The sequence below is a fragment of the Stomoxys calcitrans genome, chromosome 2, assembly GCF_963082655.1.
Source record: "Stomoxys calcitrans chromosome 2, idStoCalc2.1, whole genome shotgun sequence".
NCBI classification, from domain to species: Eukaryota; Metazoa; Arthropoda; class Insecta; order Diptera; family Muscidae; genus Stomoxys; species Stomoxys calcitrans.
The window spans coordinates 101,978,222-101,993,730 of record NC_081553.1 but is presented as its reverse complement, the minus strand read 5'-3'; the positions used below and the strand labels follow the sequence as shown (position 1 = coordinate 101,993,730).

The window sequence follows — 15,509 nt, the reverse complement described above, 5'->3', positions numbered from 1 at the left end:
AATGTGATACTCCCAATTCGGTTTCCTGTCCAAGATCACACCTAAGTATTTGACCTTGTCAGATATCGAAATCATCTAATTGAGGAAACGTGGTGCGTTTAATTGGCCCACCTTCGACTTCCTCGTGTACAGGCAGATTTCAGTCTTCTCAGGGTTAACATTGAAACCTCTGGGTCTAGCCCAGTCATATGCCATATGAAAGACCAAAAGAAAGAAAAGTCATGGGACACAATTTACCCACCTGTTCCTTAGCATATGGTTTATCCAGTCTCTAAGGACCGGGTCCACCCGGTACTGGTCTAAGGATTGGATCAGTGTGTCGGTCCGCACATTCTCAAAAGCCCCTTCGATGTCAATGCATACCACAATGGTGTACGTTTTGGCATCGAATGATTCTTCTATTTTATGCACATCCTCGTGCTGGGCAGTCTCCACCGACCTTCCCTTGATATAGGCATGCTGTTTGTATTTGAGAGTGACAATCGTTCGCCATATCGTCAGGTCTATCAGATTTGTGCTTACTGTCGTAATGTCAGGTCAGGTGACCAGTCCGGAACCGTTTGGGGTTCAACTGGTAGTAGATTCGGCTACAAGGTCTGACCGGAGTAGTTAATGTGGTACCACGGGAGTCGGGAGCCCCTGGGATTTCGATTCCAGCCCGACTATGATGAGGCCCCAGTGGGGAGTAACGTGGTGGCTGTGGTTTGGGCTCGAATCGCGGGTAGAGCGCAAGCTCGATGTAGAGTTGCATTGCAACCGGGTGCCGTGATCCATAGATCGGAGGGAGTTTTAAATAGTGCTCCGCTCCTAACCAAGGGAGAGAACACGTCCAGACAACGTGAACTCGAATTGGTACCCATGCATAGCTTAGGCTATGTGTGGGGGCGTTGGTGGACGCATTATATTCACCCGGGGTTAAGAGCTCTACAGGATTAGGCCAACGCGGCAGGTGCCCGCCTTAAACACCATTAGGACTTTTTGTACTGTCAGGTGAGCTAGGGTAATTTGCCACAATTCTGTGTACCCTCTTTTCCTAACCTATCTATACATTCCACCAGATCAGTACCTCTCAGGACCAGAACTCACTGTGCTAAATTTGATCGAAATCGGATGAAAAAATACCATTTTACTGGCTCAAGACTTTAAGTCTGGAGATCGGTCTATATAGCGGCTATATATAACTAAAATCTGATTTTATGAGATCAGAAGATCAGGTTTATTTACAAAGAATAGGAAATCATGAAATTTTTTTTGAAAAATGTTTTTATTCCCAAGATATCTGGAAAATTATAAATACCCAACTTTTGGGTATAAATGGGTAAATACCCGGGTACTTACCCAATTTACCGGATAAATACCTTTTGGGCATTTGCACATCGCCCATCTCTACCCATGCTGGATCGCAGCAATCGTGGGGCCGTGGTCTCCTTCATCATATTTTGGACTTACAGGTGAATTGCATTAATTGAATGTCATTCTGGGTGACCACATTGACATGTGGGATTAAATTACTTAATTTTCTTATTTCTGCTATAATTTTTTTTAAAGAGGGGGCCCTTGGTTGCACATCACGGAAACAATAGAGACTTTGTAAAAACTGGATTAAAGTACACAAAATGGATACAAATGTGAGTGAACACATTCCCAAAACAACAAAAGTGAGTGTTCTAAGCTGGGATTTAATCTACGGTGAGACCAAGTAATGAGCAAAAACAACAACAACAACAAAAAGCTAACATAAAAACAAGATTGAAAGATACAAAGTGAGCTGGAGAAGAAGAAGGCAATCATAAACAATTTTAAGAAAACAACAGAACTGCAGGGGAAGAGTTCATGGAAAAGAAAGGCAAGACTGCTCCATTCAGATTCAGTCCAGTGTACTAGAAGTCGTATGGAATTGTAAAACCAAGCTCAGTGTTGGTTTGCCGGCTAAAGAGCATGGTTTGGAAAGCGGATCTAAAGGTTTGCGACTGAAAAAAAATAAGCAAAACAAAGAAAAAGCTCTCATTTTTTTTTTTAAATTTTTGTTACAGGTCTAGCAAAAAGAAAGGCGAACAAAAGAAACAAAAACTTCTTAATCATCTAAAATGGCTATACTATGGAAATTATTGGTGTTATGGCTCATCTCCACTGTTGCAACTTTAGTCACCGCTGGGGAGATTAAAAATGTTTTGCTCCTGCTGGCCGATGATGCAGGCTTCGAGATGGGGGCGTATCTCAACAAGTATTGCCAAACGCCGAATTTGGATAAATTGGCCCGTCGAGGTTTACTCTTCAACAATGCCTTCACTTCGGTAAGTAGCTGCTCACCCAGTCGTGCGCAAATTCTAACCGGCCAGGTTAGCCATGCCAGTGGCATGTATGGCTTACATCAGGGTGTGCACAATTTCAATGCCCTGCCGGGCACCCATTCGCTGCCCAATGTCTTAAGAGAAAAATCCCAGGGTTCCATACTCAGTGGCATAATAGGCAAGAAACATGTGGGCACTGGCGAAGATTTCAAATTTGATTTTGAGCAAACCGAGGAGCAACATTCCATTAATCAAATTGGCAGAAACATAACCCGCATGAAACTCTATGCCAGAGAGTTTTTGAAGCAAGCCCAAGCCGAAGCGAAGCCTTTCTTCTTGATGATCTCCTTTCATGATCCTCATCGTTGTGGTCATATCACCCCTCAATATGGAGAATTTTGTGAGCGTTGGGGCTCAGGAGAGATAGGCATGGGTAGCATACCAGATTGGAGACCCATCTATTATGATTGGCGTAACTTTCAGGTTCCGCCTTACTTGCCAGACACCGATGTGGTTAGGCAGGAGTTGGCTGCTCAATATATGACCATGTCCCGCTTGGATCAGGGAGTGGGCTTGATGCTAAAGGAATTGCAGCAAATGGGCTTTGAGGATAATACTTTGGTCATATTTACCTCGGACAATGGGCCACCCTTCCCCTTGGGTCGCACCAATCTCTATGAACATGGCATAAGGTCACCCTTTATAATGAAATCTCCTCTGGCCAAGGATCGCCATTTGGATACCACAGGAGCCATGGCATCATTGCAGGATATATTCCCCACTGTTTTGGATGTTTTCCACTTGAACAATGACAATTCATCGGCCAGCTCCCTATACAGCAAATCTTTGCTGCCTCTTTTACAAACAGAACCTCCCGCGAATGAGGATGATGCTGTTTTTGGCTCCCATAATTATCATGAAATTACCATGGACTATCCCATGCGTTCGATACGCACTCGCCGTTATAAACTCATACACAATCTCAATTATTGGTCCTACTTCCCCATTGACCAGGATTTCTATACATCACCCACTTTCCAGCAGATAATTAATGCCACTCTCAATCATCAACAATTGCCTTGGTATAAAAATCTTTTGGCCTATTATCAAAGACCCGAATGGGAGTTGTACGATATCAAAGCAGATTCCTTGGAACGCTTTAATTTGGCCGAGAAACCCAAATATAAGGAGATTTTGCAAAAGTTGCGCCAACGCCTATTGCAATGGCAAGTGGATACCAAGGATCCTTGGCGTTGTGCCCCGCATGCTGTACTGCAGGAACAGGGAGTCTTTAAAAAGAATCCGGTTTGCTTATCATTGGGCCATGAGGCCATCAGTAAGCCTTTGACTCGTTATGAGAAATATGTGCTGATTTAAATTGCGTTAGCGCTGGATGGAACCTTTGGTAATTAATCTGCAGTATTTTTGATATTTTTTTTAAATTTTGGTCAATTTTAATAAAGTGTATAAATAAATGCTTATCTATATCTTATCTTATATATAAAAATCAATTTGTGTTTGTTTGTATGTGTGTGTGTTCCTTATAGACGCAAATTATTATAATGATCCCGTGGTGAAAATAGGGTACTAAATTTTTTACTATGTGAAGGGGGGGCGGACCCTCCCCTTTACTCTAATTTTCAGAAACACCAGTTCTCGGTGATGGGTGGTGCGATTTATGTGAAATTTTGTGTGCTCTCTTATAGTTATCCAAATTTCGGATGGGGTACCTAGGGGGGACGCCCCACCCCCAAAACCTACCAAATATATATTCAGACCAATCAGGAAAATATGGGACTCAAATGAAGGGTATTTAGGAAAAGAAAACGTTACTGATATCCAATTGTCGGACCAAGTGTTAGGGGGACCATCCCAACCCCCGAAACACTACTAAAACGTACATATTTACCGACCATGACAATATGGGACTCAAATGAAAGGTATTTGCGAGTAGAATACGAATCTGATATCTAAATGTGGGACTAAGTTTCTGGAGATCCACCCCTTTCCCAAAGCACCCCCAAACAGGACTTATTTACTGATCATGGACAGGACTTATTTACAATATGGGGCTTAAATAAAAGGTATTTGAGTATAGAATACGAATCTGATATTAAAATGTGGGACCAAGTGTTTGGGGGGTAGCCCCTCCCATAACAATATGGGGTTCAAATAAAAGGTCTTCGGGAGTAAAGAACGAATTTGTTACCAAAATTCGGGAAGAAGTGTCTATGGGGTGATCCCACCGCCATAACACAACCCATATAGAAGGTATTTGCTGACCATTCCAATATGGGGCTGTAATAAGAGGTATTTTAGAATAGAACACGAGTTTAATATATATTTTCAGGACCAAGTCAATGAACGGGCCATCCTCCAAAACACGCCCTAAACCAATCATGTTTGCCAATTATGGAAGTATGGGGCTCAAATGAAAGGTATTTGGAAGTAGACCCCGAATCTGATATCAACATTCGGGGCCAACTGCCTAGGGGACGTCACACCCTAAAAGCAACCCCCAAATAGGACGTATTTGCTCACCATGACAATTTGGGTCTTAAAGACAGAAGATCGCGATATTGATAGTTTTAAGGCCCATACCCGAAACCGGACATATTTGCTGACTTTTGCAATAAGGGGCTTAAAAGAGAGGTATTTGAGATTAGAAAACGAATTTGATATCTTATTTTGAGGCCAATTGCAATATGGGGTTCATATAAATGATATTAAGGAGTAGAGCACAATGCTGATATATTTCCAGGGCTAAGTGTTTGGGGAACCACGCCACTCCCAAAAACACCCCTAAAACGGGCATATGTGGGGCTCAAATGAAAGTTATTGGGGACAAATTGATACCCACTTTCGGGACTAAGTTTCTGGGGATCTACCCTTTCCCAAAACACCCCCCCCCAAGGAGTAAAAATTTTTGGGCCAAGTGTTTGGGGAAGCCTCATCCCATAAACCTCCTTAAACCAATGGCAATATAGGGTTTAAATAAATGGTTTTTGAGAGAAGATCACGATGCTGATATTTTTTTCAGGGCCAATTGTATAGGGGACCACCTCACCCTTACTCCGTTATGGCACGGCACCCAAACGATGCGAATCGTGCCATCTTTAGAGAAGGCGTTAATCTCCTTCTTACACTGCAAGACTGTTCCAGATCTTACCGTCCTGGTTGTTATTGCCCTTATGGCAATTTTACTGTCGGTAAAGGTGTTCACACTCGACGTCTTCGCGTAAGCATCACACCACTTCACGTGATCGCCCGGATCTCCACCTGCAGGACCGTATTATGGTCAGGCAGTCTAAAACAGAACTCGGTCCTTGGGTTCTCAATGTAGACCCACTCTGTCCTCTAGCTTTGATCTATCCGTGTAACACGATCTTCCAGAAGACAATATTAGGGTTCCGTCAATCCAAGACTGTGTCGATGGCTGCGATGCCTCGCACTCGCCTTCAAGGTTCATCTCAAGAATCCGATTTGAAACCTCTTTTATTCCATCCAGGTTTCCTATCGTCGCCTCAATTGCACCGTGATGGTATGACCTGCTTCTATCCTCTATCCATTCTCCTATAGCCTTAAGTCTCATAGACGCAGTGGGTGCCTCACATTTAATTTGTATGTCAATGTGTCGGTTATCTAGAATAGTACCAAGTGCCCTAGTGGCCGAGGTCCTTATCGCTCCGCCTGTGCTAAGACAACATGTTCTCTGTACCTGTTGTATGGTCCTTATGTTGCACTTTTTCTCCATAGCAGTCCACCAAACTACTGAGGCGTAAGTAAGTATTGGTCAAATCACGCTCCTATAGAGCCAGTGGACTTTCCTCGGATTCAGGCCCTATTTCGAGCCTACGGCCTATCTACATAGTGCCCAACATCCGTGAGCCTTCTCAGTACGCTCCTGAATGTGGTACTTCCAATTCAGTTTCCTGTCCAAGATCACACCTAAGTATTTGATCTTGTCAGATATTGAAATCGTCTTATTTAGGAAAAGTGGTGCGTAAAATTGGCCCACCTTCGTCTTCCTCGTGAACAGGCATATTTGAGTCTTCTCTGAGTTAACACTTAGACCTCTGGGTCTAGCGTAGTCATATGCCATATACAAGACCTTTTCGGCCCTTTTGCATAGCGGGTTCGGATTCTTAGCCCTTAGAAGTATTATAACATCGTTTGCATAGCAGACGAGTTCAAATCCATTCTCAGTCAGCGTCCATAATAGGCCATTTATGGTGGCAACCCATAAGAGTGGCGATAAAATGCCCCCCTGTGGCGTGCCTTGTGCCACTTTCTCCTTTATATTTATGCCATGGGACACACAATTTATCCACCTATTCTTTAGCATATGGTTTATCCAGTCTCTAAGGACCGGGTCCACCCGGTACTGGTCTATGTATTGGATCAGTTGGTGAGTTCTCACATGGTTACAAGCCCATTCGATGTCAATGCATACCGCAAACGTGTACAACTTGGCATCAAAAAAAATTCTTTTATTTTACGGACATCCTTGAGTTGTTCTTTGTTTCGCGTTGAAGGAGTGTGCCTGCGTTAAGACTACTGAGATGCCTGGGACAAACTTGGAGTTATCGGGATCGGACAGTAAGGTGAATTGGGCCTTGAATAGGGAATCTAGGTTAAGAGAAACGTTTGGGGGTCTCTCTTCGTGTGAAAGGTTTGTACTAAAGTCGCATATAGGGTGTACGTTCCAGGTTGTCGTGCTGGTTCAGACGTATGGCTGTCATACCAGTTGGCCCGTGATGGTGTACGAGCCACATTTTGCGGAATCTCGAAAGGGTGAATTGAACGCCTCAATACTTGTATGTGGCCCCATGAGTACTACAGCCATCAGGCCCTAGGAGGCCTGGCGAGAGGACATTGCTGAGATTTGAGTAACTCCGGAAGTAATCTGGACGCAGCTTTAATTGACCTAAGGCTGACTACTTATCGTGGTTGGACACCGGCCCACGCTGGTATCTACCTTGGCGGAACAGCAGAAGCGGAGGATGGAACGAAGATGGATGATAAAATCGGATATGAACTACTTATCGAGTCCCTTTGTATGAGGAACGATTACAGCAGCTTCTAACGTTGCAGAGCTCGTGCTGTTAAGCAATATCGGAAAAGCGGTCGAATATCTGCATATCTAGTGCGTTTAAGGCTTTTATGAGTATGAATATAACATCTAATTACGCCGATATCGGGACCATCTGGGGCAACTGTACAGTTAATTCGTTTCGAAAAAAGTCGTAGCACCTATTTTTCAAGAATTTATTTGTGCCCATATTTTCCCCCCTTGCATTTTATGTCAAGCCTTAAGGTATGCCATAATTATTTACTCATTGTCTCTAAAGCCGAGCTTTTGTCTTTGCAACTGCGCATGCTTGTCGTTAATTTTTTTTATAGCTTAGCTCCTCATCTGTGGACGTATGTCTAGCATATTCATGGCACCGACATTCAAGTAAAATCAATGCCAATTGTGGGGGAAATAAATTTTGATATATGGCCAACATCCAATTTGAAGTTCAAAGTCTTGTCATTGGAAACCCGAATGGACGCTATTGCCTAGGCCTCTACTATTTATTATATAAGAAAGCCTGTTAGTTAATCATTTTAAGGTGAAGTTCAGTGAATCTAAGACATTTGCAATAGCAAGTGCGGTGAAATTTTTTGGATTATCTATAAATATGGCCAATTTTAAATTGCTAATAATTGCTGTGATTTTAACTGCATTGCTAATAGATGAATTCGCACAAGCAGCTCCAGCGGCAGGACATAAAAAATCCAGACAACAAGGAAAACATAAGAAATCAAATAATATGAAAGGTACCTTTAAACAAGGTAATTCGTTTTATTGAAATTTTTAAATTGAAAATTTACCAAAATGACAACATTTTTGTGTTTTTCTAGCTCCTGGCAAAACCAACAACAATGGCCGAAATGCTAACCTCAATGCATACAGTCCCCGCTCCTGGCCCTCTACGAGCAGCTTCTATCATACACCCATGTATTTGCGTTCTTCTCCCAGCACCATGTATTATCCCATGCGTTGGCCAAATTCTCTCAGCTATTTTAATTCGCCCACTATGATGCCTTCTGGCACGTATTTGCGACGTGCCGATGATTTTCATTCTTTGGCCCCAGCACCTACTATGGCACCCTCCATGATGTCCTTGGAGGGGACAAGCCGCACACCCACTCTAGTGGATTGGAGTGCTTTCACCGGCGGTAATGGTTTAATGGATAACTCATTTGGTAGTTCAAATTTGTGGGCCTTGCCCGAGACAAGCGGCACTGCGTCACCTTCCAAATCGAAATTCAATCTTTTTAACGGTTTCAATTTTAATGATGATGGATTTTTCGGAGGTCTTTTCAATCATTTTAAATAGGCAAAATGTTATTTGAAAATAAAACTATCAGGGATAAAATGAGAACAAGATGTATTGTGTTTTTTTTTCGACAGACAACCACAATTAGAAATTAACTGTACATACATGAAAAGGATGTCATGCTGCTTGTGGTCCGAATGTGAAACCAGGGAAGGCTGTAATCTGTCTGTTTACGACAAAGATGAAGATGGGACAATTGGTTTTCTCAACATGGAATGGTTTCAATATCCAACAAGGTCAAATAATTGGGAGTAATGTGGATAGGAAACTGAACTGGAAGTGTCACATCTAGGGTCGTATTGAGAAGGGACAAAGATGTTGGGCACTATGTAGGCGGGTCCTACCCCCGAAATCGGGCTCTATTCGGGGATAGCCCGCTAGCTGTAAAGAAACGTAATTCCACCAATACTAATATAGTATTGGTGTAATCACTCTTCTCATCAGCCAGGTACTCCGCGGTTTTTTGGTGGACAGCGACGAAGAGCAAAGTAAGGATATTACAACAGGTTCAGAGAGTATGTTGTCTTGAAAATGGTAGGACGATGAGACCCAAGCCTACAAGGGCACTGGAGCCAGTTCTAGATATACGATCCATAGCTGTACAGATTAGTTATGAAGTAGCCACTGCGGCTGTGAGAGTTAAAGATGATGAGAGGGTGGATAGAAGATAGCTGCTGGTCATAACTAGTTGGACTGAAAAAGGTTTTTGATCGCATACCTGCAACAACAGTTGTGATGGTGTGCGTGACACTTCTGCCAGCCGTATTGCCGCTTGCTTGTAGCAGTGTGTTATACACTGAGGCGGCAGCCCTTGCCGATGAAGAACTCCATCGGCTCAATCCGGTACGTACAACCGGCTGCCATGGGCTTGCTTGTTGTTGTAGTGTGTTGTGTTCTTTATTTCGTCTGCTTGATTCTGTTGAAAATCCAGATCCAGGAACACTGCGACTAAGATAGGTTGCATCCAGAGGGATATGTGTCTGAGCTGAGTGGGTCTGGCTGGGCCGTTAAACAGGTAAAGTGTGTCGTGTGGTCCCAGGTAACAATGGGGACACACATCCTGCACATTGGCATCAATCCTTGCTCTGTAGGAGTGGAGGCGGCTGCATCTGCATCTGGATCGTAATTGAGCCAGAACTACTCTGGTTTGCCGGGGGAGATCAATTTCTCCAGGTGCAATGGTAGGCGAACGTTTTCCAAGAACCACATTCACCCGGTAGCTATTCAACGCATCTGCTATCGTGTCTGCATTAATGTTGTCTAGACCCGCTTGATTTAGAGGTTATTTCTTGTAAAGCTGAATCTCACACTCTATATTATGTAGATCCATCTTTAGGCTTCTGGGCGGTAGATACCTATCCACAAGATGATGATTTGGATAGTGCCTGTGATAACATGCCAGAAGGTTTTGCTTGTACAACATGTAGGATCTTTGAGACATCCCGTAGCAGTTTGAAGAGCGGCATTGTGATAGATCTGAATATTTTTCCACTGCGTGTCACATAGATGACGAGACCACACCGGCACTGGTCAACAAGGTTTCTTTGTCTGCACCGGCAAGTGAATTGAGGACCATGGCATGTGGGGAGAATGTGTAAGAGCTATCAAATGTGACGCCAAGTATTTTGAGACACTTGATGGTCGGAATTGTTTCTCCATCGACTTTCACATTCAGCTCATTACTCACCTCAAGCATATTTGTAGTGAACAATGTGGCCAAATATTTGAATAATCTTCGAAATAAGCGACAAGTTCGTTGAGGTTCGTTTAACGGAGATGTCTTCAATGGGCATATGATACGATCTCAATGGAGGGGGTGGAATGGACGATAGGTAGAGGTTAAACAGTGCCGAACACATCACACCACCTTGGGAACTCCCTGTTTCTCTCTACGGAGTTTCGACATCTTATCCCTGGCTGATTAAAGCCACGGTGGTTTAACAGGACGGTGCCACATGCCACACAGCACTCCTAACAATAGACTTATTGAGAGGCGAGGACCGGTCAATTGGCCGCCTAGATCGTGTGTTTAAACGCCTATCTTTTTGTGGGGCTATGTAAAAGTTCAAGACCGCTTCAGTTTACTGGGAATTGTATTACATGCGACTGCAGCAAGGAATACAGCTTGAAAACGGCAAAACCTTTTGGAAGCTTTTTTGCGAACTGCCAATATGAAAAAATTTATCTCAAACCCCATGTTGACGACGAGAGCGAGCAAACAGAAAACATGCTGAGACCTTTGATGAAAATGTATTTTTGACGAGACCCACGGAGACACAGCTTATTTAAAACAGGTGATGCTCTAGGGCTCTTCATTGAGGACACTACGGCAAAGGAAGCCTTGGAGGGCCTAATGGAATATTTCCAGATTACTACAGAAGAAAGCGGACTAAAGAAAGCATATAGTGTACACCATGCTAAGGAGTCGGGAATTGGTCGGACACAAGGAGCACAAAGGGAAATCGGTGAAGAACGGCTTGCACGAGGCTATGGATAAGATAAAATAATATTTCGGTGCCACGATGTACACACATACGATGTGTATTGGCATCGAGGAGGCTTTTATTGATGTGAGGGCCGATACACTGATCCAATGTGAAAACCATTACTAGGTGGATCAGGTCCTTAGAGACTGGATAAGCCATATACTAAGGAAAAAGAAAATGTGGGTTCCATAACATAAGGAAAAGAGCAGTAAAGGGCACGGCACAGGGGGAATTTCGCTACTGCTATGGGCGACCCCCACAAATAGCCTATAAAGGAACCTAACTATAGAATAATTGGAACCTGTGTGCTACGCATTCTACGCAATAGGGCCGAGAGGGTCTTGGATGTAGTATGGGACTGTACTAAAACCTAAGTCGATGAATGTTAATTCATGAAGCTTGAAATCGGCCTGTTGTGAAGACGACGTATTGTAGATTCGAGTAGACGTTACCTCAACAAATGATTTCCAAGCCGACAAGGTAAACAACTTGATAGTGATCTTGGACAGGCATCATATCGATGACACTATCGATTTTTTATTTTTTGTATGAATATCGATTGATATTGTCCCTATCGATACTAACTCAACCTCATCGGTACTAACCCAAAGTTAATTTTTTTGCAAAATTGAATAAAAATAAGCGATTCGACACTGAATATATGGTTTAAGATACATTGAGCCTATAGAGGGCCCAATTTTCATCCGATTAGGCTAAAATATTGAACAATGAATCCTCTCATGATTTCCTCTGAGTTTGTTAAATTTGGTTTTATTTGGTCTGTGTAGTGATATTTTGCTTCTATATAAACCGATCTCCCGATTTTTACTTCTCATTTTCGTTTGAAATACAGGTGATGGGAAATCCATCGAATACTATCGATATTTATTATTAGAAATATCGAAAATATCGAATGTTGCGATTATCGATAGATTGCCAGCTTTAATCTTAACTGGATGCGGAACAATCGGGGCGAACTAAGAAGGGTCGCGGATATTGGTCGTTATGTGTGGCTGTAGGCTAGAAATGGCATCTGATTCCAAAAATAATTGAAAGGCCCTACAGGTGTGCAATTAGACCAATACAAATATACTCTTCGGTGATAAGGTGGTTGGCGAAAGCGAAAAAATGCAACATAACAACAGTTTTGGGAAACGTGTTGTTTTGGCATAAGTGAGGCGATAAGAACCGTATCTAAAGGGTGATTTTTTTGAGGTTAGGATTTTCATGCATTAGTATTTGACAGATCACGTGGGATTTCAGACATGGTGTCAAAGAGAAAGATGCTCAGTATGCTTTGACATTTCATCATGAATAGACTTACTAACGAGCAACGCTTGCAAATCATTGAATTTTATTACCAAAATCAGTGTTCGGTTCGAAATGTGTTCAAATTTTGACAAATTTTGTTCAGCGATGAGGCTCATTTCTGGTTGAATGGCTACGTAAATAAGCAAAATTGCCGCATTTGGAGTGAAGAGCAACCAGAAGCCGTTCAAGAACTGCCCATGCATCCCGAAAAATGCACTGTTTGGTGTGGTTTGTACGCTGGTGGAATCATTGGACCGTATTTTTTCAAAGATGCTGTTGGACGCAACGTTACGGTGAATGAACACATTTCGAACCGAACACTGATTTTGGTAATAAAATTCAATGATTTGCAAGCGTTGCTCGTTAGTAAGTCTATTCATGATGAAATGTCAAAGCATACTGAGCATCTTTCTCTTTGACACCATGTCTGAAATCCCACGTGATCTGTCAAATACTAATGCATGAAAATCCTAACCTCAAAAAAATCACCCTTTACTAGGACACTGGAGACAATTCTAGATGACCGACTCATAGACATACAGATTAGGTATAAGGCAGCCACTGTGGCTATGGGAGATTGGATAGAAGATGGGAGCAGGTCAGACTATGGAGGGATAATCGGGTCGACAATAGAAAATCCGACTAAACCTGAGAGTTTTCAAATTTCGGATACCTGAGACAACACTTGGGGTTGGGTGTGAGACATTGGTGCCATTGGCAATTCTACACCGATGACTTTAAGCTATAGAGGAGAACAGGTCTAGACGTTTACATTGAGGACACAGAGATCGAGTTCGGGTTTCAGCTGCCTGACAACAACGCATTACTGCAGGCGGAAATCCGGTTGATCACGTAATGTGTGAGGTGGAACATTGCCAACTTCAAGACGTCGAGTTTCAACATCTTTACGGACGTGAAGAGTGCCAAAAGGGCAATAGAAAGCAGGACGTGTAGCCAATGAATTGTCTTGGAGTGTAATAAGGATATAATGCATTGTTTGGGTTGTTGTTGTAGCAGTTTGTTGTGTTCTATCTTTCGTCTGCTTGATTCTGTCGAGTGTCAAGATCCAGGAACTCTGCGACTAAGATGGGGTGCGTCCAAAGGGATCTGGGTTTGAGTCGAGTGGGTCTGGCTGGGCAGTTAAACAGGTGACGCGTGGCCCCTGGTTACAATCGGGACATACATCTTGCACGTCGGCATCAATCCTTGCTCTAAAGGAGTTGAGGCGGATGCATCTGCCGGAATGTAATTGAGCCAGAACTACTTTGGTTTGCCGGGGGGAGGTCAATTTCATCAGATGCAATGGGAGGCGGTCTTTATTCAAGGATTACATTCACCCGGTAGCTATTACCGCATCTGTTACCGTGTCTGAATGAATGTTGCCCAGACCCGTTTGAAATGCCGCTAGATTTAGAGGTTCTTTCTTTTAGTGCTGAACCTCACGCTCTAGATCATGTAGATCTACCTTAAGGCTTCTGGGCGCTGGATGATTTGGATGGTTTGTGCGATAACAGCTCAAAAAGTATTGCTTAGACAGGATGAAGTTATGTCTTCGCACTGGTAGGATCTTTGTTTCCTGATTGAGATGGTCCACATGAGAACTGAGAGGCAGCCCGTCGCAGTTTGAAGGACGGCTTTCTAACAGATCTGAATATTATTCCACTGTATGTCACAGAGCTGACGAGATCACACTGGAGCTGCATAACTTACCACGGACCGGCCAAATTGCCTTGTACGTGGTCAACAAGTTTGTCGGCAACCCAAGTGCTGCCGGCAAGTGACTTTGGGACCTTGTTTCTACTTTTGACTTTATAGCAAATTGCTGTGGCATGTGGGGAAAATGTGTAAGAGCTGTCAACAATACGTGTTCGTGTATTGTTTGGGTGCCGGGCCATAGTGAAGAAAGGCGGAGGAAAATGGTAGAAGACTAAGCTGAAAGACCAAGGGACTGCGTCGATAAATTTGGTGAATGCAAACACTTTCAAGGCAGTCCACGAATAGCTCGACATTACTATTTATTACTAAGAGCGTACAACATGTCCATAGTGGGGGGCATGGAGAAGGTTAAAATCCTTCTCTTTGGTCAACCTAACCTATGATGAGCTCAGCAGAAGCGCTGGCATTCACTTTGTGAAGGCTGTTTATTTCCGATTAAGATGAAGTCTCCAATTTTTCCCGAAAGGATTTCCTCATATACATCGAAAAGACCAGAAGGCTCACACAAGTTACGAGCAAGCGCTGGGATATCGATATACGAATACACGGAGTAGATACTCGTGAGGTGCAAGCTAATACTGAGCTGCTTTCGGATGCGAGTGTACCTCTACCCACTTTTCTCTTCTCGTAATCTGAAGTCTATCGACTTCTTTCTCATATACTATTATTCTTCAAACTGAGGTATCCTAAAAGGTCCAAAGAAGCCACCGAGTAAATTCAACCTGAGTAAGATATTTTTTATAAAAAAAAACTGTAAAGGTAAAAAAACTAAAAAAGTTTTTCAAATAATTTATTGATTTTCATTAAATAAAAATAAAATACTCCTTAAGGTCTACAATTCAGTGCCTAGATAATTTTTTAACCTTTGCCTCTTGAATTCTCCTCGAAGGACCATAAATTTTATAACTTATCGATATCGATAAGTTTTTTTGTTTTTGGTTTTTGTACTGTCTAAACATATTCGTTCAAAGAGAGGCGCACTCCTTCTCACCCCCATTGCCATCAGTAATAGCTATTCTCCGAAGAGTACAAAGGATTAAAGTTATTGGGTAACACATATATGTCCTCGGGACGACCATTGAAGAAGTATGGACGTTTCAGAGAAGTCAATTTTGAATCTTGTAAAGATTGTGGCGATGATGAGGGAGCACTTCCAAAGCCTGAGCCACCATAGGAGCCATAGTTTTGTGCAGAAATTTGTGGCGGTGGAGGAGGTCCATTATAATAATTGGGCAAAGAAGATGGCGGTCTATAACCATGACCAATTGAGTGGGATGTTGATTGTGGTGCCCCTGGTGGAGTTGGCGGACGATTTGCAT

General features: G+C 42.9%; 1 protein-coding gene across 1 annotated transcript; it reads left to right on the top strand.

Annotated features, from left to right (window-relative positions):
- Positions 1-1,235: 1,235 nt before the first annotated feature.
- On the top strand, positions 1,236-3,802 carry LOC106082956 (N-sulphoglucosamine sulphohydrolase). Its single transcript, XM_013245723.2, has 3 exons — positions 1,236-1,451; positions 1,549-1,962; positions 2,034-3,802. The coding sequence occupies exon 3, from the start codon at positions 2,088-2,090 to the stop codon at positions 3,666-3,668; it is 1,581 nt and encodes a 526-aa protein (XP_013101177.2). The 5' UTR covers positions 1,236-1,451; positions 1,549-1,962; positions 2,034-2,087; the 3' UTR covers positions 3,669-3,802.
- Positions 3,803-15,509: the final 11,707 nt, after the last annotated feature.

Bases quoted from the DNA above. Each gene is read 5' to 3' on its own strand.
- LOC106082956 (XM_013245723.2), top strand. From the start codon at position 2,088: ATGGCTATACTATGGAAATTATTGGTGTTATGGCTCATCTCCACTGTT.